Here is a 26,324-nt window from a genome sequence, read left to right as displayed (position 1 = left end):
GCCCGTTTTCACTGGACGGCGGGTGTGGCGGGGGACATTGGCACATTTGGCGTGGCTGGGCTGGTGGGAGTTTGTGGAGTGCTCTGGTAGGACCGCAGGAGAACTTTGTGCTTCGTGGCCGCCGTCTCTCGCCTGCGCTGCTGGTCTGCCAAGAATTCCTTGAGACGTGTCGTTGTAAAGGTGAGAGTCTGCCTGCGGAGACGCATCAGGTAGGCATCCTGAAGCCAAGAGTTATTGAAGCAGTCCTTGATGGAGGGACGGGCCCTGTGGGAAAGAAAGATTTCCAAAAAAATCGGCTGTGTGACGTCTGTCCTGTGGTAAATGTTTGTTCTCATCACGATTTGCACATTAATTAGACAATTCTTTAACAGGATGGGGATAATATGTTGGACACAAAACAGCGTGGCTTACCAAGGGTAGCTACACAGAATCTTCTTCAGAAACAAAGAGGCACTTTGGGACACATTCTGGTAGAGTTTCGAGAGGTCAAACTTCGCTGCCTGGATCCTGGCTTCGGTCTCCTGAGGATCCATTTCCAGGAAAGGCGACCTGCCGCTCAACCTGGAAAGCGAAGAGAAAGACGAGACACTGTAAAAAAAAAAAAACTCTCAAATGATACACACGCATTTCTTATGACTCGATTGTGAATCAAATCAATTAGAAAAAAAGACGCGAAACGCTCATCAAAAATGAGATTATGCCGACGTAGAGACATGGAATCCGGACTGTAAACTCAGCAGACACGTTTGCGTCACAATTATCATTGCACCAAAAGAACTGCATTTGCGTTGCCATTTAAAGAGGACTCAGGCGGAAGCTGCGAAAGCAGTACTCACATGACAAAAGTCAGTACGCCCAAGCTCCAGATGTCAGCTGGAGGACCGACAACATCCCCTTTCAACATCTCTGGAGCTGCGAGGAGAAGAAACGATCAGTGCACAGGTCTCAGTGTTTTTTTTTTTTTTTTTGCAAACTTCATCTGATCATAGTCTTTGAACCGCAGACATTGCTTCATCAACAGTCGACGGTCTCAGCGGTCTTACACATGTACTCCAGTGTTCCAATTGGGGGGCTGAACTGCTTGAGGAAGAGCGGGTTGTAAGTCTGAGCACTGCCAAAGTCGATGATCTTAATGACGTTCATGTAGGTGACAATAAGGTTCTCCGGCTTGACGTCCAGGTGGAGAATGCGTCTGGTGTGCAGGTAGTCCAGACCCTGAAGGATGTGCACGATGTAGCTCACCACATCATCCTCCGAGTAACGGAACCTGAAAAAAAACACAAAAGCTTCTTCTTAGGAAAACTCGATTCGTGCTTTCAGCTCATCCAGAATAAATTAGCGAGTAGAACCGACGCAGCGATTTGCAAGCATCTTGCTTCACCTATCTGTCAGGCTGAACAGCAGCTCCTTCCCCCCGCAGTACTCTGCGATCAGCACCAGGTAGCGGGGCGTCACATAGGCCTCGTGCAGCGCCATGAGCCGCTCGTGATGAAGCGACTTGAGGATGTCGTATTCCTGCAGCACCTCCTGCTTGCTCTCTGCCTCGTACGGAACGATCTTTGCCATAAAGAGGTTGCCTGTGGCATTTTCCCGGCACTCGCGGATCACTCCGAAACGACCCCTGCGTGGAATAAAGAAGACGTAACCTGGTTCCTTTTCTACACGATGCATGTCCGAGACGAGCCAAGAGACATTTTACTGTGCAGTCAAACCCCGGCATAAAAACAATGCGGTGTTCGACTGTCGCTGTCAAATGTCCGTGGGCTCTTTTTTTGATCATTCCATCTTGCAATCATTACCTTGCTTTCTCATCCATGAAGGTGTAAGGCTTCTGGGGAACTCCCTGGCGCAGGGATCCCTCTCCGGGCTTACCCATCGGCGTCCTACGTCCGGACGGTGTCGCTCGTCCTGATGGCGTGAGCCGTCCAGACGGGGTACTGCGACTGTCCCCTCCTTGTAGCGTAGGCGTTACGCTCGGCACCACCACCACCGCCGCAGGTGGCGGAAGAGTCGCAGGTGCGACTGAAGGGGCGGCGGCTGCTGGGGTGGAGCTTGACCGAGAAGTGATTTGGGCAGTCGCAGCTGGCTTGTACATCGGAACAGATGAAATCGGTTTCCCGATGACAGACGCAGGTGGGGGTGCAGGAGTTGGGGGTTTGTCGTCGACGGGCTGGGCCGCATTTACAGGACTTTGGGGTTTTGGTGGCACAACAGGCGGAGGAGACAGTTTCTTTTTGGGTTTGCTCATACTGATGCTGAGCGTAGTCTTGGCTTTCGCCGGCGTGGCTTGGACAGCCGTGGTTGTCTGGACAGCAGCTTGTTGGGAGGAGGCTGTGCTGATGGGCGACGCTGCAGCAGGAAGGCTAGCGTCAACCTGAACACTGGGTTCGATCGTTACCGGAGGCTCAGAGTTACCCACAGAGTGAACAGGTGGTGAAGTTGACGGAGGGGTGGTCGTCACTGCTGTCGTGGATTTATTAGGAGCTGGTTTAATGGGAGGCACTTTCATGGATGACAGCATCACGACGGGGGGAGGAGGAGGAGGAGGAGGAGAAGTCGCAGGCACGGTTTTGACCACCACAGACGCACTGGGTTTTGCTGGTTCTGCTGTAAAACAGAAAGGGGATAATCTGACACTATAAGCAATGTGAGGATCCTTTTCGACACATTGTCGAGATGACATCTTCTCTTACATACCTGAGGTATCGAGGCTTACCACTTCTGAGTGGTTGCTGTAGGGGCCCTGGCCAGCTTTATTGACACATGCCACCCTAAACCTGAAGGAGCCCCCTGCTGGCAAGTCAACCACATTGTAGTAGCAGTCTGCAACCCCCGTAGCCACGATCAACCAGTTGGGCTCACCTATGGAGTCACAATAAGATCATATACAGTATGTAGTTTGATTGGTCTTTTGATTAAGAGGAGGGAACTCAAGGATAGCTGAGGATGGCACGAATGCAGACAAGGTAAAAAAAAAAAAAAGGATAGCTGAGGAGTCAGGGACTCTACGGCAGACGGGATAGATCCTGGATGGCAGGTAGAATTACTGGTTGCTGGGAGCTACAATCACCAGACTGGGACTGAACACGGCTTTCAAGACATACAGATGTCACTTTAATGGCACAGTCCAGGGCTAGTTTACAGCTTTTCAGAGGAGAGTTATGACTCTGGGATGAAAGGTGAAATGCTGAGTGATTATAATTTACACGTCTTACTTTGTGAATTGTAGATTTATTCTGAGCGAACCAGAGATGGAGGAAAACACACTTTATACAATGCGTGTGTGTTCAATAGATGTGATTGTATGCTTAATAAGCACAATATCTGTAAGAAAAGTGACTTTCTTGACTTTTGCTTCACTCACTTAAGAGACTACATGCTAATGCTGCTATGAAACTTGCTGTTTGACCACATTCTCCAGCAGAAACAACATAAGGGGGTATAAGGGGGAAAAAATATTCTGACCTCTAGAGCTACAAAGTGGTATTGCAATGCAGGAAAGATTGGTGCTGGATGGTTAGCCTGCCAACCTCAGGATCCCGTGGGGTCCATCTGACAAAAGTTATGTAAATGATATATATATATATATATTTGCAAATACGGACCCTCTGTTCTCCTTTCCAGGGAGTATGTGCATGGGGCCATGGTGTCTGAGGGCCTCCACAGTACCAAGGCTGTGTTGTTGTACTTCTGAGGTATTTCAGGGGTCCCAGGTTGATTGGGCAGACCTGTGAAGAACATGACATACATATCATCAGTATTTCAGTATTTCTTACTGTACATCTGGTCCTCACTTAGCGACGGAGTTATGTTCCAAAGATCCCCGTCGCTAAACGACTTCTCACATTTAGCTGATGTATGCCTTCGTACTTACGAGCAAGGGATATTGTGCAAGAGCTGGACACAGAAGCCAGAGGGTTCGTAGCGACACATTCATAGACCCCTGCATCCTTTTTGGTGGTGTGCATAATCATCAGCAGCTGCCGACCATCAGGGCAGGCGATCATGTTCATTCTGGCATCAATCTCCAGAGGCTTCTTATCTGAGGGAGCATGCATACATGGGGATGGTCAACAGTGCACTGCTTATTATTTAATAGTAAAGAAGAAGAACCTTTCAGGGAACGGTCCCGTAAGATTAATACATTTCTGTGCGGAATGACCTTTTATCCATTTGACAAGTGGGTGGGGGCTTCCTGCTGGCAGGCAGCTGAGCGTGACTGGATCCCCCTCCAACAGGACATGATCCCTCAGCTTAATGTGGAATACAGGAGGGAAATCTGGGAGATCAATATTAAGATATTAGAGATGCTGAATCATTTCCAAACTGGATATGGTCAAATTTAATCATGGCACATCTGTCTGAACATCAGTTTTAAGCCTTAGAATTTGTACAGTCCATTGCATTTAGTTTTGCCCAGAAACATGGAGTGGCCATGACAGTAAAAAAAAAAAAAAATGGAGTCAGGTGACAGTACAAGAGTGTCAAAAAAAAAAAAAGATTCGGATGGCTTGGTGCACATGTGTCAAATCCATGGCCCTGGGGCCAAACGTGGCCCTCCAAGTCATTTTTTGTGGCCCGCGAGAGCTAAGCACAGCCATTTGTTTTTTTCGTAAAATGCCGCATCTGCCACACACGTTCTTTGCAGTCAGGTGGGCTATTTTAACCTACATCATGTATGCGATTGGCTTTTAACATAATGAGATTATCAGTCATTCCGTTTAATCCTTTACCAGATGCTAGTTTGGAGTATTGGCGTGAACGTAGGAAACTATTTTCTCTGGAGATTGCTGTTGGTATGTCAGGTTGTGATACTGTCTTGTCCCTCTTCCCTCTGGTCAGGCCCCATCGGTCCCAGCGGGATCTGCGCTCAACCTCCAAACCTTTGTAAGAAAAACAAACAGCGCCATTAATTATCAGAAGTTTCAGAAAACGTGATTCATAAGAACCACTCCATATTCGGTAAGGTGCATAAGTAAGTGCTTCCTACCCTTCGCTGTTTCTGACTTGAGGCTGGACATGGAGTCTATTGACTCTGACGATGCACCATTACTAGCCTGAGATGCCAGCTGGTTCTGAGGAACACCTGGAACCTTCATGGCACGGCTCTCTGATGTTGAGCGACGCAGCATGGAGAGAATTGGTGTCCGCTTTGTTTCTTTGTCCTCCAATGCTTTCCTTTCCTCTGAGTAGCTACGAATTCTTGTGGAGATACCGGCCACTGTTGATTCAATCTTTCTGCGCAATGCCAACACCGGTGATTCATTCGGTTTCTTTTGCTCCTTCTCATCCTGTCCCCCCATTGTGTCAACTTCACCATCCATCCGTGTCATCTCGACTTCCTTCTTGTCCTGTGACCCCCTTCGGCCAAGCGTCCAAGAAAGCCTACGTGTAGAAGAAACTGAATCGTCTTCTTTGGTCATTTCGATCTTGCGCTCAGTTGATGGGGTTCTCTTTAGGCGCATAGAGAGCCTTCTCATAAAGCCTTGGTCCCTTTGAGCTTCGCGAAGATCCTGGACTGACTTTGATTTCTCTTCAAGTCTCCTCTGTGCTAATTCTAACGGTGCACCAACTGGCCCAGGTCTGTATACCTCTTCACCTGACTCTGTAGAGTCTGGCGGAAACACTTTTTCCTCATTTTTTGACCTTGACAGAAACTTTAGACTTCTTGATAGGGAAGACTCCCGTTTCTTGAAGCGGGCTTTAAATACTTCCTCAGAGCTAATGTCCTCAATGTTAGTCCCTGCTGATAACTCTTGTTGAGATGAGGAATATGTGGGAGTCTTTGGTGGACTGGGTTCTTTGGAGATCGTTTCTGGTGATGCCACCCTGGAGTACACAGCGGGGTGCTCAGTCGTTGACAAGACAATTGGTTTTGGTGGACCACGCAAAGCAAAAGAAATGCTGGCAGGTGATACAGGTAAAGACATTTCAGTTGCTATGGAGGATGGCGAGGTCGACGGAGCATCCATAGGTGCAGAAGGGTCTAACTGTTGGTCATTGAGAGGCTGAAGTGAAGGGACCATGATTGTCTGCATGATACTGGCATATGCCGAAGTTCTTCCATCTGGGAGAACGACCCGAGTCGGAGGTGAGGGTGTTACATAAGTTGACACAACATCTGCTGGGGTATCAGAGCACTCTGTTGTTGGTTTCACTAGAACCGAGTTTGTCGTTATGATCATATCAGAAGATCTAGCAGGCATATTTCCATCTTCATGTACTTTTACTTCAGAAACCTTTTCTTGAACCTTTGATTCAGCATCATCAACAATTGTTTCTCCTTCTCTCATAACCTCGTCTTTCTCTTCTTGTCCAGCTTCCTCCATTTCTTCATCTAATGTAGAGCTTTGGACCACAATAGCTGGTGTAGGAACTATTTGACCCGATTCAAGCATGGGTTCTTCTGATATACTCGTGTCTTTCTCTGAGAAACCACTTGTGCTGGATCTCTCGTCAAAATGATCTGTAGTCTCTCCATTCATCTTGTTGTCCCTCGTCTCATCCGGCATCATCTCCTTACCCGTAAATGATTCCTCAGTCTCTGTTTTAGCGGGACTTTCCTGCACAGCAGATTCTGGTATCTGTGGTTTTGGGGAAGGCTCCCTGGGAGTTACAGGACGCGAGTCTAGCTTGATTTGCTCAGTGAGCGCTGACATAGATATAGCCTCCTTAAGTCGTCTCTCTTCAACCTGTGCCAAGGGAATCTCCAAGGGAGCCCCAGACCGGCGGTGTAAAGCAATGGGCTCTGAATCACCCTGACTAAAAGAAGCGGCTTTACGCAAAACTTTGGGTTTGGGAACTTCGTCTCTTGCGGAATCACTGGACGCGGCTCGCGTGAGCGGAGGCGGGCACAAACGGGCAGTACGAGAGTAGCGATCTGATATTGCACGTTTTTCATCTCCCATTCCTAAGGTTTCCAAAAGCGGTCCTCTCAGTCCACTCATCTTATTGTCCACAGATCCACCCCGAAGCAGTCGCTGTCTCATCAGCTCCAGTTTCAGAGCATAGTCTTCTTGACTCATCTTGGCCGTTCCTGGGCTGGTGCTCCTCCTTGGCAGTTCCATGGAGACAGCTTTCTTTAGGACTCTCCTGCCATCCTCTTGATTTCCTTCTCCATCTCCTTCTTCAGGCGTAATCCGAAGCAGCAATGCGCTGTCAGCTGAACCTCCACGCCTCAGCTCTCCTCTTCGTCGTGCACCCTCTGGTTTGTCTGACTCCATACTTGAGCCTCTTCGCAGGGGTTTCCTAGTAAGCTCTGACTTTTGCGGTAATTCAGCAGGCGATTCTTCGTCTGAGGAACCCCTGTCATTGTCCTGTGATGACCTTTTCCGTTGGCGGCTTTTACCCAGTTCTTCTTTATCAGTGTGCGTAGTGTCACAATCCATTGCCTCCTGGGCTTGAACAGGGGACCCTTTACCATTCTGCTGTCCTGTGTCCTGCTCATTAGTCTGGATGTCATTCAAGGACATCCTCGATCCAGAGAATTCCATGTTAAGTGGCATTGGAATAAATGGCAGTTCATCAATGTCTTCGTCAGAATCTGATGATGATGAGGGTAAAGGCGAGCCTTCCTTAAGGTGCCTGGGAATCGCAATTGAGGTATGGCTGGAGGAATCATTCAACAATTCAGGTATGGACCTCATGACCATTTTTGATTTGTAACTGATTAGTGAACGCTATGAAAGAGAAGGTTCAATATAGAAAAAGATCAAAGAAAGTGAAAACACTTCATAATTATCCATATACATAATTATATTATATAATTACTATATTCTAGACATAGTGCTCCATAAAAAAACATATGCAAAATCAAATAACCCTCACCTGCCATTTTCTGCGAGATACAAACTTCCTCATTGCTTCTGTGCTGATAGCCTTCCCCTTGCTCAGTGTCTGTATAATGAATAGATGTTAAATATAATAAAATTGCATTTAGAATGCGATCACGCTCAGACTTGTCAAAGTAAAATTTCATTGGATAGCATTTGCAGGAAGAGATAGAAACTATTAAATAAGTTCTACTGGCCGAGTCTTACCTTGAACCAGGGGTGTCGGAGACATTCCCGAGTATCTGGTCTCCTAGATAAACAATTTTAAAATTGAAATATTATATGAGATTTCCTTTCATTATCAAAGTTAATAAGCTATATGGACTTGGTTGTATTAAATATACACGTTAGTTTTTATTTACTCGATACACGTGAGTATATATTTACCTCCGCCAATTTGGTTAGGTTTTTGACATTGTTTGTTTTTTAGCAGGATTATGCAAAAACTACTGGATTTCTCTTGTTGAAAAATAAATATGAAAGTGGGTCTTTGTCTAACTTGGATTCCATCCTGTATATGATGCTAATCTGCAAGCACAGCTGTTATATGCGTGCATACACTGTGTTTTTATAAATATTACAATGAAGTCAACAGACGGTTGTGCATGGCTGAAAAGATGACCTTTACTTACGACTCCCCGGATGCTCGTAATGGTTTCTGCAGAGTCCCTATGTGTGCCTGTGTTTTATTCTAGTTATTACTTTGTGCACAATCGTAACATAGGATTGCATTGCATCCATCTCTCTCTCCACCGGCCTGCCCATGCCATGCCTGTATGAAGAGATGTGTGCACCTCATCTGCATGCAGCACCCACTGGTTTTTAGTTCTTTATTTATTTGTAATTTAGAATTCACCAATCTCTTTGACACTCGCCCACCGCTGCTCTGTCAAACCGGAGCGGAGGGGTCACGACTGATTTCTGCTCATTGAAAGTAATTTTTTTTTAATATAATTATGTCCTCTTTGAACACAAAATTTAATGTGCTCCATGCAAAGCCAGCAGCTTCTACATAAATCTGTTATTAATCCTAAAAATACCAACAAACTGGACTGAAAACATAAACTCTTTGCCATTTACTCAAAATAGAGCTACATGGACGTCACTCACAGCCTGTCTGCTACCAGCAGCTTGATGATGAACCCTTTAGCTTCCTTGCAAAGCTCGGCAAACATGCTTTCCTCGAAGGCCACGTTGTAGTTCCTGATGTTCAGCACTGAGCTGCGGTCGTTCTCTCCAGCAAATGGAGAAACTCCCGTCAGACTGATGGCAGGGAGAAATCCTTGAGAAGTTTATTAACACTAACCGGAAAGGCTGACAAGTAGTAACAAAATCCTGTATATATTTTTACTCACCACAGATATGCAATAACTCCCACTGGCCTACGAAAATAAAACGTAAAAATTAAAACGAGGTACGATCTCAAAGTGCATGCAAGAAAATGAATGGTTTATTTGAAGAGATATGCTACCAGATATCCGATGCTTTGGACACGGGGGTCTGATTGACAATTTCTGGCGAAACAAATTCTGGTGTGCCGTATTTGCAATACTGAGCCTCATCAGGCGTGATCTCGACCGCATTGCCAAAGTCACAGATCCGGATCTGATCGCCGTGAGGATCCGCAACGAGTATGTTATCGGGCTGAGGAGGGGGGGGGGGGGGAAGTCGGTGATACATTCAGTGGTAGACGATGATGCAGTATTAAAAACGAGATGGTTCCAGAAAGGAATGAAGGTCTTACCTTAATGTCCAGGTGAATGATGTTCAGATGATGAAGGTAGTTCACTCCCTCAAGCAGTTGTCTCATGCATGAACGCACCTGATGAAGACCAAAAAGGAAACGTAGCTACATATATAATCTATCACATTAAATTATATACTGAATCGCTACATTGAATTTTGCAGTGCGAGAATTGCTTGTGCAGCGTGAAACTACAGGACTCACATCAGACTCCATTATTGAAGATTTCTTAGAAAATCTGTCAAGCAGCTCCTCGTGGCATCTTTAAAAAAAACGAATTAAGGCGAGTCTGGCACTTCAGATTAGTCAAACACAAAATGTTACCTGTAAAACGCCCCAGAATAACACTTGCACTTACAAGAGCGTAAAAAAAAAAAAGATCATCATATAAATCCCCTCTCAAGTGACGTTACACACGTGACCTGGTGCACAGCAAGGATACGTTTCAGTGATGATAATGACGGCATTCTTCTTCTCAAAGGCATCGTGAAAGTAAAGCACCCTCTCGTGGTCCAGCCTGGAAAGCATATTCATCTCTCTCAGGGCAGATGCCTTCTTCTTGGCCCGCGTGGAGATACACTTTGCAGCGTGCTCCATTTTACCGATCTTCTGGGTCACACGTTTCACATAGGAAAACGCACCTCTGCAGGAAAATAAAAATCAGGAGGTACAAATTCAGCCTCAGTTTGAATACCGATGGTTTTCATTTAACGGCCTGCTCGTTTAGCGACGACTCGGCGTCACGACGGGCTTTTGGCCATTTAAAAGTCTGCGTTTAGCAACAAGGAATTGATTAGTGACGGGTCTTCGGAACGCAAGTGAGGACCAGCTGTATCCACAGAAAACTGATTTTACTCGGAACAGCCACAACTTTGAATTTCATTCCATCAAAGTGTGGGATTGCAGATGTTGTCTTGATAAAAGGCTCACCTTCCAATTTCTTTGTGGACGTCATAGTGGTCAGTGAGTCTGCGCATTTTTCTGAGGATCGTTTCCTCGTCATCCATTGGATCCTCTTTGCTTTTGGCTGCAGGGATAAAGCGAGGTTCACGCAGTTGCAGGGGAATTTAGAAATGATTCCGGTAAAGCTCAGCCGTTCCTATTTGCAACGGCTTCTTATTGGTCTCTTACACTCATGAATGGTGAGTTCTGCTTTACAGGACACAGATCCCACCAGGTTCCGGGCAGTACAGGTGTAAACCCCGGAGTCCTCTGGCCGAGCATTCAGGACCACCAGAGAACATTCATTATCATCATACACAAACGTGTAGTGACTGCTCTCCGACAGAAGGATGTCATTCTGAAAGTAAACATTGATAAGTTCTCCTGAGATTTCCGTAACTAAGAAAAACCTGGCTTGGTATATTTCTAAATAAGATAAAGACCTTTAACCAGAGGATATCAGGAACGGGTCTGCCTTCCACAACCACAGCAAAACGGGGCGTCTCCCCAATGCAAACGTCCAAATCCTCCATGATGGTTTCGAATGTCGGTGGCGCTGTGAACAAAGACGAAACACCAAGCTGCATCAACTTTAGACAAGGGGCAGGTGTGACGGACACCTGTAGGTGAGCAGCCGGGTGCATCCGCCGCCTACCCGCCAGCTCGACGCCGAAGGTGCAGCCGTCACTGCCGTATTTGTTGGACGCCAGAAACATCATCTCTCCGACGTCTGCAGCCTTGACTCTGAACAGCTTCAGCATGTGCTGATCGTCGTCTGGCATCGACATCTCGTACAGGCCTGGCTTGCTGGACAGGATGGCACCCCCCCTGCAGCGAGGGGTTTTATATTGTGAAGCAGGAGTAATTACAATATAGATTGTAGAACAGCGAATACTTGTTTAAAAAAAACCCCCAAAAAACAGATTGTGTGAATATGAATTTTATTTAAGTTTAATGGCGGGAAACAAGATTAACCCAAGACTGATTTCCGAGTCTGTTTAGGGCGTGACATAAAATTCGGAACAATATAAAACCTGACATACCTTTTCCAGATCACTGCAGCATTGACGTGATTGAGAGTGACAGTAACGGTGGCCGGCTGGTTTTCAATCACATACACAATGTCCGGCTTATCGGTAATCACCGGAGCCTCCTGCAGATGGGAACCTGGAAGAGGATTGAAGCAAACAACACTGAACACGTCGTGATCTCTGGAAGGTGGGTGTTGCCGTTCCAAACACGGGAGCGTATACCTCTGTCCAGGAGCTGCACCGGCTCCGTGGTAGGCGAGGGCTTGCTGAAGGCTTTCGAGGTGATGGTCAGGACCCTGAAGGCGTAGCGCACACCTTTAGAAAGCGTGCTGATGGTGTAGGTTGTCTCCTGCAGGCCAGAGGCTATGATGGTCCACTGGATGGAGCCGAGCGCTTGCTGTTGGATCGCGTACATCAGGGAGCTGGGATCTAATGTGAGAATTGATTTTTGTTAAATGTGTTTTGAAGAATAAATATTTTTAAATAAAACCCAGAATCAACGGATTTAACTTTTGAGATGAAAATGCTTCTCAGATTATTGTAACGCACCGATGGAAGGGTCCAGTCTCCTTGGTTTCTTCCAGCTTAAGGTGATGATTTTACCAGTGATGGATTCTATCACCGGAGCCCCATCGGGAGGGTCAGGGAGGATATCTGAAATAACGAATGACGACAATGCTACTATGCAATGTCACTTTGTGGGGTTTAGATGTATTTATATAATTGGAAACAAAAAAAAATGTTTTAAAGCAGCATGCCGTAAACGGGATGAAAATTACCTGTGACATAAAGGTGAGCATAGCAGGTAGCCTTGCCCACTTTGTTAGAAATGACGCTCTTGTAGACGCCACCGTGCGCATGGCACACGGAGCGGATGACCAGGCTGTGGACGTCACGGACTGCAGGAGGAAGCAGAGGTGAGATGATACGAAGCATGTCAATATAAATATTAAAAAATGTTGTCCTAGCACTGTGGTCGACTTCCATTCACCTCAACCTGAACAAGGCCATCAACTCACAGACTTAGAAACGTGACGCACTGTTGATTGCCAGTTGGAGAAATACTGTAAATATTTATGTAAATTAAATAAATTGTATTTATCCTGGACAACGTATCACTATTTAGTATCTTGAAAGTGAGGATGAATGAAACTGGGTCCTATTCCTGAGATAATTTGTTTTTGAGACAGTTTTCTACACACAGTTGATACATTTATTATTATTTATGCATTTAATTTTAATTTTGATTAAAATCTAAATTTTCAATTGAAGTAATTTCTTTCCACAGTGTAAAAACTTGGTAAGGTTTTGAGCGATTTTACAAATTAAGACGAACTGTTAAGCATCAGTTATAGCAAACATGTGGGCCACATAAGCTCATCCAAAGCTTTCCAGAGGGTGATCGCCAGCCCTCGGCAGCAAGCCGAGAAGCCCGTAGTCCGTCTCTACAGAATCAGACCCTCGGTGGACCCACCGTGAAACCCAAATTCTGACTCCTGACTTACACTGGGTCATCTTTCTGTCCTCGGTGCTTTCAATTCTTTTGCCATTGTGGAACCAGATGATGGTGGGGTACGGCAAACCGGCCACTTTACATTTGAGGACGGCCTCCTTTCCATCAATGACGTCCAGGTCGTAAAGGGGTTTGATGAAGTCGGGCATCGTGAAACGCTCTACTTCATTCTCTGGGACCTCTGGCTCCTCTGGGATCGATGGCATCTTCTCCAGTTTAGCCCTGAAGGGGAGGGAGAATAAAAATAAAAAGGTTACAGTCCCTCATCAGTCCGTAAACACGGAGGCCCTACAGCTCGATATGTAATGGATAGCACGCTTACATCTGTGAGGAAATGGCTGGCCGAGGTTCTTGTATGTAGAGTTCGGCTGAGCTCTCTGCCTCGCCCTGACTGTTGCGGGCCGTGACCGTATAAAAACCCTCGTCGTCATTGGTGACGTGAGAAATGATGAGAGAATGGCGGCCACCCTCCTGGAGAATACGTATGTCTTCACTTCCTGCAAGTGGATGGTCTAAAAAACAGAGAAATGTAACATCTTGGGGTGAAAAAGTGAAAGAAAAACAACGGCGTGGATGCTAAAGTTAAACGTGATGCGGGGCAAAAACAAATTCAAAAACTCTAGAAGTATATTTCTAACAGCCAAGTCCTACCAAAGTGATTCCAGATAACTTTGGGGGACGGCGTCCCGCTGACTTTGCAGTCGAATCGAGCGTTCCGTCCCTCAATCACTTCCAGGACGTCCAGCTTGCGAGTGAAGAAAGGTTCACATGACGGGATGACTTTCAGTTTCCCACATGAGGTCACTTCCTCTAGAGACCAAACGAATTAGCAGCAGCAGACGGGGCCAATAAATCAGAGACGCATCGCGGCGCTTTGCCGTGAATCGCACCTTTAGCGGTGCTGAGCTTGCACACGTAGGTCCCGCTGTCATCCTCGTGTACGGAGTCGAGCAGCAGTCGGCACTTTCTTCCGTCGAAGTGCATTTTACAGTTGAGCAACGCCGGCTGGATCAGCTTCCCATCGGCGAGCCAGTCCACGTCGGTGTCCTTCGGCCCGGTGACGTGACACTCGAACATGACCGTCTCGCCAGCCTTGGCTGTGACGTCCCGGACCGGACGGACGACGGCCAAACCGGGCTGGACTGCTCGTCCTGGGTGTTCATAAAGCACGTTTTCTGAAGAAGGCTCGGACATAGTTCCAAACCCCAACGGAAGAAGAGAGGAATTCTGATTCGTACGACCCAAAAAAAAGCAACCTTGAAAAGAAGCCTACCTTTAACCTCCAGCTTCCCTTCACACTGCTTCATCCCATACTCATTTATGATCTTACAAGTGTAGCCCCCAGAGTCCGACCTCACTGCTGACTTGATGGTCATTTCAAAAGCGCCGTCTTCTGTCTCGCGCACAATGTGCCGTGGGCCCGTTTTCACCGTGACTCTGTCCCTCAGCCTAGAAAAGAGTAGAATTGATAGAGTAAATGTGTTATGTTTTCAAAACAGATGAAGAATTCATACATATTCCAGAAAAAAAAGAAAAGCACAAAAGCACACTTTCAAATGTTATTCCGAGTGGCATAAAGTTGCTGAGGGGAGGCTCCATTACGATCGGCAGGATTGTCGGTGATAAGTTTAGCATTTTATTTTCCCGCTACTCCCTGCAGAGTCAGTCAGGATGAGAAACACTCTCATCTCCTAAAATAAAGGATACGCCTGATATTATATGCTACATGGCACACGTGAAATCAAACCTTGGATCAAATGTGTTAACAAGGAAGTGTCTTTAGATGCTGCGAGGTGTAGAGCATCCAAGCATTGGCATTTTCATTTGAGCTTTGTTTATTGTCAAATGTAAAAAAAAAAAAAAAAGAAATTCAAACCACTGACTGATTTGAGGTAAAATTAAATCATCCATCCATCCATCCACTTTCTTCTGCTTTTTCTGCTTTGCGGTTCACTGGAGTTGCTGGAGCCTATCCCAGCTTGCTATGGGTGAGATGCGGGGGAGGGTAGCGCATCACAGGTCCACCCATAGTTAAAAACCAGCACAATATACTTACGGTAATTTAACATGGGCCGACTTACAACTTAGTCGGCTTACGACAAAACCCAGGGAACAAATGGCCTGTAATCAATTCACCTAAACTGCATGTTTTTGGAGGTGGGAGGAAACCGGAGAACCCGGAGAGACCATACAAACATAACCCTTTACCCTTTAATTAGACCAGTTCTATATCATGCAAGCAGGTTCGAGGAGTGCGGTGATGTGAGGGAACCCACCAGTAGAGCATGGGCTTGGGTTGCCCACTTATTCGGACAGACATGGTGACTTCCTGTCCTTCGATGACGGCTTGATCGCTCACGGTTTCCTGTTTGAGATGAACGATTAATTTATTTTTAGATGGATGCTGATGGTTGCTCATACGGGAAAATTAATATCGTCTGTCATAGATCATATTTGAAATGGGAAACTTTTCAGGCATCTAATCAGACTGCATCTCTGTTCAGTCTCACCAGGAAGGCAGGGGGTTTCCTGAATCGTGTGTCGACACTCTTCGGTTCTGGTGCTCCAAAATCCATGCCTTCCTCCAGGGGACTAAGATACTCCTCATCAGATGTAATTGGGCTGCTAATATCCATAGGCACACTTAGGTTGCCCTTTGGCTCCTGCACAGAGTCTGCAAAAGCACCAGCGCTGCATGTTATTCCATGCTGCGGTTCCTCACAAGGACCTCCTGTAGTTACTTTTTCATGTTTGTAAACATTTTGGATTGAGAGTGCAGGACTTAATTCATTAAAAATACAGAAATGATAAAGGGGAAAAAAAGCTCCCTGAAAATATCATTGGAATCTGAGATGTCAAATGTGATATCCAAACAATACTGGATTCACAGTGGGTTGAGCCAGTGAGTCTCAGTGGGCAAATTATAGGTTCAGTTTTGCCTCCGAGTTGCTATGGTAACTATAAGTGAGGTTTTTTCAGCTGGAATATATGGAAGAGGCATGCCGCTCAGAGAGATAATGATAAGGGAGCAGGAGAGAAATAAGCTGAAAGACAATGGCGACGTGAGAAGAGGCCGCCGGGTCTATTTTAAAGAGCTGTTCAAATAAAATAAAAAAAACATTGTTATGTGACTTTGACTGTTTTTATTAATGAGTACATTTTGGCCAACTAAGCAATTAAGAACACTTCAATTTAGTAGTAATGCCAATCAAATAATTCAACATTATGCATCTGGTGCAAAATGTAAAATAAAGCCAAAGTCAGACTTACCAGCTTTGACTATGAGAGTGGCCCTGCTGGACGCTCTGCCCACCTGATTAACAGCAGTCACACAGTATTGTCCACCATCGCTTATTTTGGCTGCCTTAATGAGCAGACTGTGTCTCTCACCCTCCACTTTGACCAAGTAATTGGTGAGGTTGACAATTTCAGCGTTGTCTTTTGTCCAGGTAACTTCAACAGAGAGGACAAACAGGGCATTTTAAGAATGGAATGCAATCATTCAATTACATTGAAATATTTGTGGGGTTTTTTTTTTTTGCTGTTGAAACACAACAACAATTTACCTTCGGCGATGGGAGTACTGGCAATTATACATTTAAGTAGTACATTTTCCCCAGCAGATGCTAGAGTGTTCTGGAGAGGAGACTCAAATACAGGGGCCTCCATTGGGTCTTCTCCAGCGGAAACATAAGAATCATCTGAAGAATCTGAACAATTAAACAGAAGACAAGGCTGTACTTAATTTGGAGACAAGCTATCTGGTACAAAATGATAAAGGAAAGATAAAAAAAAAAAAAAGTCTTACCTAATTCTGGAGACAAGGGTCGAGAGCGACGTTTCTTCCCTTTGGTCTTCTGATGTTGACCCTCCTTGCCAGGGGTCTTTGCGCGAATATCCGCCTCCATTTCTTCATCTTCAACAACAATTGTAGGGATTCTTAAATTCAAGGCTTGCCTCGATGGCGCTACCTCCATTCTCTCTTCTGTTGGAGTGACTGGTGACATCCTTAATGGTTTCGGAGGAGGTTGAGGAGGAAGATCGTGCACCATGGCGGCCCTTTTATGTACCAGTGGACTTTCAGGTCTTTTTTCAATTTGTCTTACAGTTTCTATTGGCGTCCTTCTCCCTGAAGTCTCGTCCTTGATCGATGCCTGTGCAAAAGATTCTTGGATACGTTGGGATTCTTGAACTCGTGATACCCTTTGTAAGAGCGGACTTTGCGGCCTTCGCTCGACCTTGCGTAATGTCATCTCAGCAACATTTCTGTTAGCCAATTCTTCCTTTTGTTGATAATACAACGCTGGTGATGACGACCTCTGAACAATTTCTGTAACTGGACTGACTCTACTTAACTCTCTAAGTGATCTTTGTCCTGGCAAGTCAGACAACTGCATGGACTCCGGGGTGCCTGCAACCTCTCCAAATCTACTAACTGTTACAGTTGTTGAAACAGTGCTGGTTGTCTTTTGGGGTAGGGGTCTTTGCTGCTCTTGCATTTGCTGTTGTTGCTGCATTGGTTGCTGACTTAATCCCTTCTCCTTCTGCTCTTTCGCCCAATGGGCTCGTTCCCTTTCTTGGAGCTTTTGAAGGACTTGCGGAGGAATGGGCTCAATTTTCCTTAGAGGCTGGCGCTGCTTGCTCTTCAGAGTAAGTTGTTCAGTTGAAAATGACTTCTTCAGATGAGGTTTACCCACAAGTCTCTTAATCCGCTGCAGCTCTTCGGTGAACTTGTTTTCGATATCTTGAACTTTTTGAGAGTAGCGAGGTTTATCCTCGAGGGAAGCAGCTCTCTGTCTAAACATAGATCTCCGTTCAGCAGCATCCTCTGTCAAAGCCTCCCTCAGATCTTCCCTGGAGCTTTCTCTAGAAATGCCCAACCTGCTTCCTCCATCATCTGAATCTACTGATCCAGCACGATTGAACCCTGCCCAGGATCTACCAGAGATGGAACCTTCTGGAATATCAAGGCTTCGTCTTCGCTCTTCTAAGCCGCGGACTTTCTCAAAAACCTTTGAGCTTGCCCTGGTTAGCTTTGGGGATGGTCTGGGAGTAAATTCCTTCCGGGAGCACTCACTCAATGGAGTCTGTGGCCGGGAGTCCGGGGCGTTACTTTGTGATTTCGGCTGCTTAACCTTCTCTTCAAACTCCTCGGGTACTGTGTCTTGGTATTCAGTTGGCAAGGCAATTTTCTTCCGCAAGTGAATTGGTGTAGTCGAACCAGAGCGACTTGACAGTGGGGAGGTGGAAGGACGTTTAATGAGTCTTGGGGATGGGGGTGGGAGGATGTGAGAAGGAGACTCTCTTGAAAAACTCTCTGACTGGAATCTGAAATAGATGATTTGAAGCAGAATCTATTGCAATCAAAAGGCTTATTTGGTGTTGTGTTTAAGAATGGATTCAGATTGCAATAATACGTTCAGCACACTGAGGTCTTAAAGAAGTGTCAGCCTTATTTGCCTGTTTCTTGCCTGGTTGCGTTAGAGTGATCCTCATGTCCATGTATTCTGTTGTCATCCTCTGCACCTCTGTTCAACACTGCATTGAATGAAAATGCAAGAACTATGATACGGCAATTATCAAACGACACAATGAAGGTACTCTATTCAACATTTTTAGACATGTAAACACTGTGAAAATTGGTAAAAATAAATGATAAGCAACCCAACTAATTGTGGTGGAACGATTACCATTAATACTCCTTTTTATGGTTCATTTATTCTCTATCATTTTAGTAACTTTGAGCTTCCTCATATCCTCACAACTTTGTTAAGTTATAAAATGCTGTTTCCAACTCATTCTACTGATGATTGCGAAATCAAGGAAATAACTGCATGGGTAAGTGCAGATGAACACGAGCTTCCTTTTTTAGAATTCTAAATAAATGTCATTATGTTGCTTTATTTTTATTGATAAAAACCAGTACAAAGCATGTAAGAGAGGCGTCATCCAAATGATGGCTATACCTGTATGGACTGCCTGGTCCTCCACATCACCATCATCTTCTTTGGTCTCATATTGGTCTTCACCTTCATCCTCTGTTGATTCGGAATCTGGAAAAAAAAGAAAGATTTGTCACTAAATTTGATTTGAACCAGAGCAAAACTTTGAGAACATTATTAGTTTGTAAAATTCATGAAAGTTGAAACAGTACTCATATATCCTTTTATTTATCTTTTAAACAAGCAGGGGAAAAAAATGCATAATTACACCAAAAGAAGAAGATGAAGAGCAAATTGTTACTATAGAGCATAAAACCAAATCATCTCTCTTTTTTTTACGTTTAAAAAAAACCAACTATACATTCTGTGTACAAATTTGCGCTGAAGGTGGTACATGCTACTTAGAACACAAACAGTTACAGTAGTATACTCTAAAAATGAATTCCATGGACAGCTTTAATCATATCAACCTTACTCATCATAAAGGAGCGTCCCATGGCATAGACTAAAAGAGATGTCCTTTGTTCTTCATTAGCGGAGCTATACTTAATGTAGTAATCTGACTGCAGCTGAATAATTGCTGAGTTGCTTTTCTCCACAATTATCTCATCAGCAAGTTAACATTATGAGAACTGAAATACATAGGAGTCAAATAAGTAATAATGTTTATAATAATAATAATAGTAATAATAAATAGAGGGATGAGCATTGTTTAGAGAAAATGGACTTGTTTCGGTTCATTTTAAACCGTTCCAGCTGTACCATCCGCAGGATTTTTTTAGACGGAGAAAAACAGTCACTGGTAGACCTCAAAATAGAAACAGTATCGAGTCATTGGCATCCCAGCAGCTCTCATGAGGTGTTTGCTTAACTGTAGGTGGAATTACTTCCATAGAAGAGAGAGGCTATATTATGATTCCCTTGATATAAAAGGAACCGAGAAGGATATTTCCAGGTATTATTCACATAACAAGGGTAAAGCAGTGAGCTGTGAGTGCTTTTGCAGTTACGTGTTTGTCAGGCTCACAATGTTACTTAAGATCTGCGTGCATAACCAACTGCCTATTCACGCAGTATTTATATCATTTGACTATATTGCAGATTTCAAAATAAAAGCTCGTGGATGTTTGCAGCCTTTTCCATGATGACAATTATAGATGATAGATTTATTATTTACTGTGAGTTAAATGAAACTATGAAGCGGCCTCTCGCAGTGGTTGATTTAATGCAAATCTCAAATACTGTAACACATTTCCAATATTATGAAAAAAAAATATGACCTAAATGTAACTGATTAATAATTTCTAAATAAGACAGAAACCCTTCAAAAGTCTGGCCGTCTGAAGAATCTGACGGATTTATGTCAATGTCTGCTTTGAATTTATCTGACTTTCACTCCGCCTTCAGTTGTGAACAAGTAAAGCAAAAGACAGCTTAATCAACCTGTGGCTATAATGGGCAGGGAACCGTGCGTATCCCACTGCAGTTCCAGCAAAGCGTGGTTCATAAAACTGTCACTGGAAGTTCACAGAAAAACCACACCGGTCAAATTACATCCTGCAAAATTAGATTTCGGGCCGAGTGCTGCCTCAGTCTCTCCTTGTCTGAAAATATTTATTTTGGCTTCCACCTAAATATGCCTCTGAACGCGTTTCCTTTTTTAATTTATCACTGGTTATCGCATTTGACAGTCAGAGACACCACAGTGGCCAGATGTAATACATCACATCACTCCTGTCAACATTCTTCATGGGACTATTTTACATTCTTGCCATTTCATTCAGTAAATACTGAACAGAAGACGAACAAAGATAACACAAAATAGCACTTGCCTGATTTGTTTCTCTCGACTGGATTTTTTTCATGGCCACTGTTGGTGTATCCTCGATCCTTTTTTTTTTTTGTTTGTTTGTCTCAGCATACATTCAGCAACAGGGTATTCCCCGAGATGCACCGGGGGTTCCGAGCCATAACTACACGCCTAAATCAGAACATTCTCTAAAAGCCTCTGCAAAAAGTACTGGATGTAAGATTAATCTTGCAATTCACTGTAAGCCTCCTAAAATGCAGGTAAAAGCTTAAAAAAAAAAAAAAAAAAAAAGGAGGGAAGAAGGCACTTTGGTCCGTTATATAATAACAAGTTGCACCTCTAAGTCTCGGCACTTATTCTGACAGAATCCATTCCTGAAAAGCATCAACCTCCATCTGCAGTTGCAAACGCCTGATGAATGCACATCACCCACTCTGAGGTAGCCCCTCTGTCCACACAATAGCCAGCGACAGTGCGAGCATCATCCCCCCGCTGTGTTCCTCCCAACAGGCTGAGCACACCGATAGGCAGAAAAACCAGTGGGAGTGATCCAGCCCTCCTGATATCAGCGTTCGAGGGCGCCGGTTGACATTTTTCATTTCTTCCTTCCTCCCCATGTGTCTTACTCTTCAGCTGGCGTAAATGAGCCGACGCCGTGCCGTCGGCAGGGAGAGGGAGAATCGCTGCAGCCGCTAAAAAAGGGTCCTCCTGCTCCTCTGCATCGCTCTCTGCCAATGTGTTGCTGGCTTGCTTAGACTGACTGTAAAGCAGCCCCGTTTCCAAGGGATGCGATGCATTCAATAGCTGCATTCCACTGATGCGCTCCCTTCAAAAGACAATCGAGTCATCACATTCATTTTGCACGGCAAATTTGTTTTTCAGCTAAATCTTTGGATGCATTTGCCAAGACATCCGTCCTTATCTCATGATAGATATTAAAATGACTCACTATCCCAGAATTCTCCCCCCCCCCCCCCCCCCCCCCCCCCCCGTCAGGGAGAGATAAACGCATCACTGCTTACACATTTCACTCCAACGGCAAGAGAAGTATTTATATTTTAATGAGCGTGAATAGAGAGCTACACATACACCTCAGAGTTATACATAGAGATGCATCAATGATAATTTAAAGTACACATCTGTTGAGAATACTTTTCACCAGCCACACCATGCAGTCAGCTCATTATGGAATTTGGCCGAGACAGAATAATAAATAAATTTTTCCACCGATAGATTTCTAGCAATTAAAATGAAGTCTCAAAGTTTCCCAAACTAATTTAAACAGATGCACTTATACCCATGATAAACTAGACTGTGCCCCCCCCCCCCCCCCCCCCCCTCAGTTCTTAATGTAATACACAGGATACAAGCCTTTTGCTCATCTATCTAACGGCAGCGCGCTTGAACACACTTAACCCTTCGTCGCTCAGACAGGGTTGGTTTTCACACCAGCGAGGCTGCAGTGAAGACTCCAGCCTTATAAACGATATAAACGACATATTTTCGCATGAGCTGTGTTTAAGTATTTGTTTTCAGTTATTTGCATACATTGAGGTAGATTAAGTAGCCAATACCTGACTGGTCGCTCTGCCTTTCACAGTCGTTAGCTGGTGCGATTCTGAAAAGCGGCGCCGTGTCATTTAACAGCTCTGAACTCCACGATAACCAACCCCACGAGGTCTCATCCCGGAATGAATGACGTGTGTCTATTTTTTGATGAGTTATTGATTCTATTTATTAAGGCAACGCGGCGACGGAGGGGATTTCCACAGTGTAACTGCAGCTCCACCTGTTCGCTCGCATTCACGGTGAACTTTCCAAACACCCTGGAAAGGGGCCACGTCCACACTCAATAGTGACGTCTGAAGTTTCCAGCGTTCGCTTTAAAAAAGGTGATACCGACATTCGCGTCGGCTTCAGCTGCAGCTCATCTCTGCCTAGCAACAAACGAGTGCAGCAGAGCATTTACATACCAAAGTAGCAGAAAGAAAAGGTGCATGCTCTGTTACAGGCTTGAAAGAGCACACATGTTGCTAATGCTAATTCTGTTCTGCAGCGTTAAGCGGCTAGGAAGTGAGCAAATATGAGCCAACACATTTCTCCTGACAACCTTGTGCAATGCGCTCCAATGCCATTTTTAATAATCAATTTCACACCTGTGCCATTGATTCAAATGAAAGTTGTATTGCCAGCTTTTTTCCAGTGGATAAATAAGCAAAAGATGACAGATATAGAGGAACACGCCGCGTTGCAAAGATGAAAGATGTCTCTGAACTCGCACCATATGGCAGGCGCTCTTATTTACGACATGTTCTGGATATAAAATTGCCTTTTTTGCCTGATCGGTGGAGTGAAAAGGGGGAAAAAAAGGTCACACGGGGGCTAAAATTAGCAGTGATGTCTTCCTCTGAAACAGGAGCGACGTTGGCCTGCTAGTATCGCAAAAATCTGAGGCCTGGCGCATTCCTCTGTATAAATAACTCGGGAGAGTTGGTGGACGAGGGGGAGGGCGGTCCACAGAGACGTTTTCAAAGGAGGGAGGAAGGCTTTGGGCAGCATCATTGAGTGATGGGACAGCTGGAGACTGTATGCTCACGGTGAAGTGGGGGCGCGGAATCATACCGAAGGTTAAGATGGAGAATCAAAAAGGAAAATGTTTCGTTTGCAGCTAATGAATAAGACCCGCCAGACAATTCATTTCTAGAACCGAGTTCGGGAGAGCATCTTTTGTAGTAAACGAGTCAGGTCAGAGCCATCCGATTGGGCGTCCTTTACATGGTCTATGTCTGCAGCATCCAATCTCAACACAGTAAATGGAATTTAATACACCTGTAAATCCTGCCGCCCACGCTGAAAGGAATCCTCGCCATCAACTCGGTCGGGCTGCAGACGTCGCCGTCCTTTTAGTACCCGACTTTCGGCTCGCGCAATGAAACCGGCGTGTTATGCAAGCAGCCCGTCCTTTCTTCTGCACCATCGGGGGACGCTGTCATGACTCACTGATTGAACTGATGTCACCGCATGACATTTCTGCATGCAAATGCTTACATTTGCACTCCCAGATAGACAAATCAGTCCCAAATTAAAGGATGAGTTTGAGCAACCCCCCCCCCCCCCGACGACAGAGTGCTCGAGCTGATGTATGAAAGGCAGGGTTTTTTTTTTCCAAGATGGTAATTCCATTTTTCAAAGCACCTGTGGTGGTGAAAGAACTCCGCTGAGGTGAATTTAAATAAGTGCCAAGATTTATTAAATGGGGATGCAAAAAAAAAAAAAAGATAGATAGATAGACCGAACATTTGTGAAACGTTTCCCGATTGTCACCAATAAAACACAAACTTCTATCACTCCAGAAAGACAAATGTGTTCAATACACAATAGAACAATGGGCTGAAAATTAAAATACCCCGAACAACATATTTACTTTCAATAACCTAAAAGTCTCTCACATTTTATCAAGCTGACGCTGACGTCTTTCATCCAGTCCATTGCTCAGTTTTTGGATTTTATTCCATATTTATTAGCTATTTTGGGAAAATAATTCACATATTTGTTTGTTTTTTTATCAAAAATATCTTCTCTGAGGAAGAAATGGGGACAAAATAGAGTTTTTATGTTTGACTTAATACCAAAGTACTTGTGTTCATAAATATAATGCCTCGGTAGGTTACTTTATCATTATTTTTTTTTACATCTATATACAAGCTTTAATTGCATTAAATATTACCTTCACCCAGATCCAGGACGGCGAGCACAGCGCTGCTCCGGGCCTCCCCCAGGTGATTGTTGGCGATGCAGGTGTAGAGGCCAGCATCGCTGGGCTTGCAGTCCCGAATCCAAAGCCCCCCGTACTCCTGATTCTCCATGTTGAGGATGTCATTGTTGTGGTACCAGTACAGAGACGGCTGGGGATCCCCAGCCACGGCTACTTTAAGTCGGATGTCGCATCCCGTCCCCACGGCGGCGTTCCTCATTTTGCGTGTGAAAACAGGTGGAGTCGGGCTGGGACGCCCAGGGCCCTGAGGTTCCGGGGCAACGTGCTCCACGCTTGCTTTGGACCGCTTTGGGGGTATAATGGGGCTTGGGGGTGCAACCGCTTCATCTGCCCCCTTTTTAAGGGTCATTTGCACCTCAGCTTTTCTCATGGCTGAACTCTGGACTAAGCGGGTCTTATAATAGAACCTCTCACCGTGTTTGTGGCTGTAACGGTGACCGGACCCTCTTGTCTGTGACCTGAATCAAAAGCCAGCGTGAGCTTCAGAGTCCGTGAGCAGGTTCAGCAAACGAAGGCTCACATTTTCAGTTGATCTTTTAGTCCAGATGAAGCCAAATGAACACCAGCTAGAAACACACGTGCTACGTCTCTGATCTAGGAACTCCTCTGCTGTTTAAAAGAAGAAAAAGAAACTGTGGATTACCAGGCGATGGAGCAGGTAGATCGATAGAGAGTTCCCACTGTCTTGTCTAGAAGTATTTTTAGGGCAGGACCCTCTGGATCAAGTTGCATTAACAGCTCCCTTGACCAGTCTCTTGGAAGTGAAGGCCTCGCTCTCTCTTTCCTCCTTTCCCTGGTGGCTTCTCAGCCTTTTGCAACCATTCCCCAAATTGCGTGTGATGTCTCGTAATCCCTCCGCAGGACGGGGCGTCTTGAGTCTTCTCCGAGTTTCCTCTTTAATTCCAGAAGCTTTGAAGTCTTGCATTAAATCCTGTCCAGCAAATGGTGACCCACAAGTTAAATAGTCCCACTCACGATCTCCCCCTAACTCTGCCAGTCAGCCCAGCAAGGCCTTACAATGACAGCTGCATGGAGATCCATCTGTCCAGTCACCGCTAAGCTCCCGCCCCCTTGTCATTTTTAGCCAACCTGAAGTCAGTAGAACACGTGAGATGGGTGCAATACTCGGCACGGTGAAGGGGGGGTGGCCGGTGTGGGACAGATATTTAATTCGTATCGGTCACTTGTAGAAACTTTTGAGGTGGTAAAATATTGAAGAAGAAAATATCACCGTGTGTGTGTGTGTGTAGATACAAAGGAACTCCTCTCCCAAAAAATCTGGACTAAAATATATATATATATCCAGTCACAGGGAGAACCCAAAAGCACGGCAGGAGAATGGAATCTAGAAACGTAACTTTTAACATTCCAGCGCAGGTATAGTCCAGTCCCGAGCAGCAGACAAATGAGGACGGGGGGTCCAAAGAGAAGCCGGGCAGGTGAATCAGAATCAGAGCGCTGGAGAGCAGGAACAAACAAGACGACTGAGCAGACTATAACTGCAGTCGGGCTGATGAGGAGACAAGCAGCAGGTGTGCAGAGCAGCACAGGTGCTGTGGATGAGCTGATGACGAGCGTGGCAGGCAGTGTCGCGAGGTTCGAGCAGGAGGGTGGAGCTAGGTGGAGCAGGAGGGTGGAGCTACGTGGAGCAGGAGGGTGGAGCTAGGTGGAGCAAGGGGGTGGAGCTACATGGAGCAGGAGGGTGGAGCTACATGGAGCAGGAGGGTGGAGCTAC

The 26,324-nt window shown here is 45.2% G+C and overlaps 1 protein-coding gene across 1 annotated transcript; it reads right to left on the bottom strand.

Annotated features, from left to right (window-relative positions):
• Positions 1–24,959, bottom strand: spegb (striated muscle enriched protein kinase b). Its single transcript, XM_068746763.1, has 41 exons — positions 24,542–24,959; positions 19,029–19,115; positions 18,534–18,600; positions 16,871–18,390; positions 16,629–16,772; positions 16,333–16,515; positions 15,573–15,736; positions 15,339–15,427; positions 14,336–14,511; positions 13,953–14,213; positions 13,714–13,872; positions 13,385–13,574; positions 13,055–13,284; positions 12,329–12,448; positions 12,099–12,203; positions 11,772–11,978; positions 11,562–11,685; positions 11,174–11,346; positions 10,962–11,074; positions 10,708–10,876; positions 10,507–10,603; positions 10,019–10,219; positions 9,781–9,838; positions 9,577–9,654; positions 9,304–9,476; positions 9,188–9,214; positions 8,943–9,095; positions 8,040–8,082; positions 7,828–7,896; positions 4,991–7,679; positions 4,734–4,883; positions 4,163–4,279; positions 3,875–4,042; positions 3,606–3,728; positions 2,698–2,862; positions 1,800–2,604; positions 1,382–1,621; positions 1,044–1,267; positions 837–912; positions 412–561; positions 1–264 (listed from the first exon to the last, which is right to left on the bottom strand). Exons 1-41 carry the CDS (start codon positions 24,957–24,959, stop codon positions 9–11), a joined length of 10,761 nt encoding a protein of 3,586 aa, XP_068602864.1. The 3' UTR covers positions 1–8.
• Between the last annotated feature and the right edge of the window lie 1,365 nt (positions 24,960–26,324).

Source organism: Brachionichthys hirsutus, chromosome 12 (genome assembly GCF_040956055.1).
Source record: "Brachionichthys hirsutus isolate HB-005 chromosome 12, CSIRO-AGI_Bhir_v1, whole genome shotgun sequence".
In the NCBI taxonomy this organism is placed as follows: domain Eukaryota; kingdom Metazoa; phylum Chordata; class Actinopteri; order Lophiiformes; family Brachionichthyidae; genus Brachionichthys; species Brachionichthys hirsutus.
Note: the sequence above shows the minus strand (reverse complement) of the source record. Positions and strands in the feature narration are given on the sequence as shown.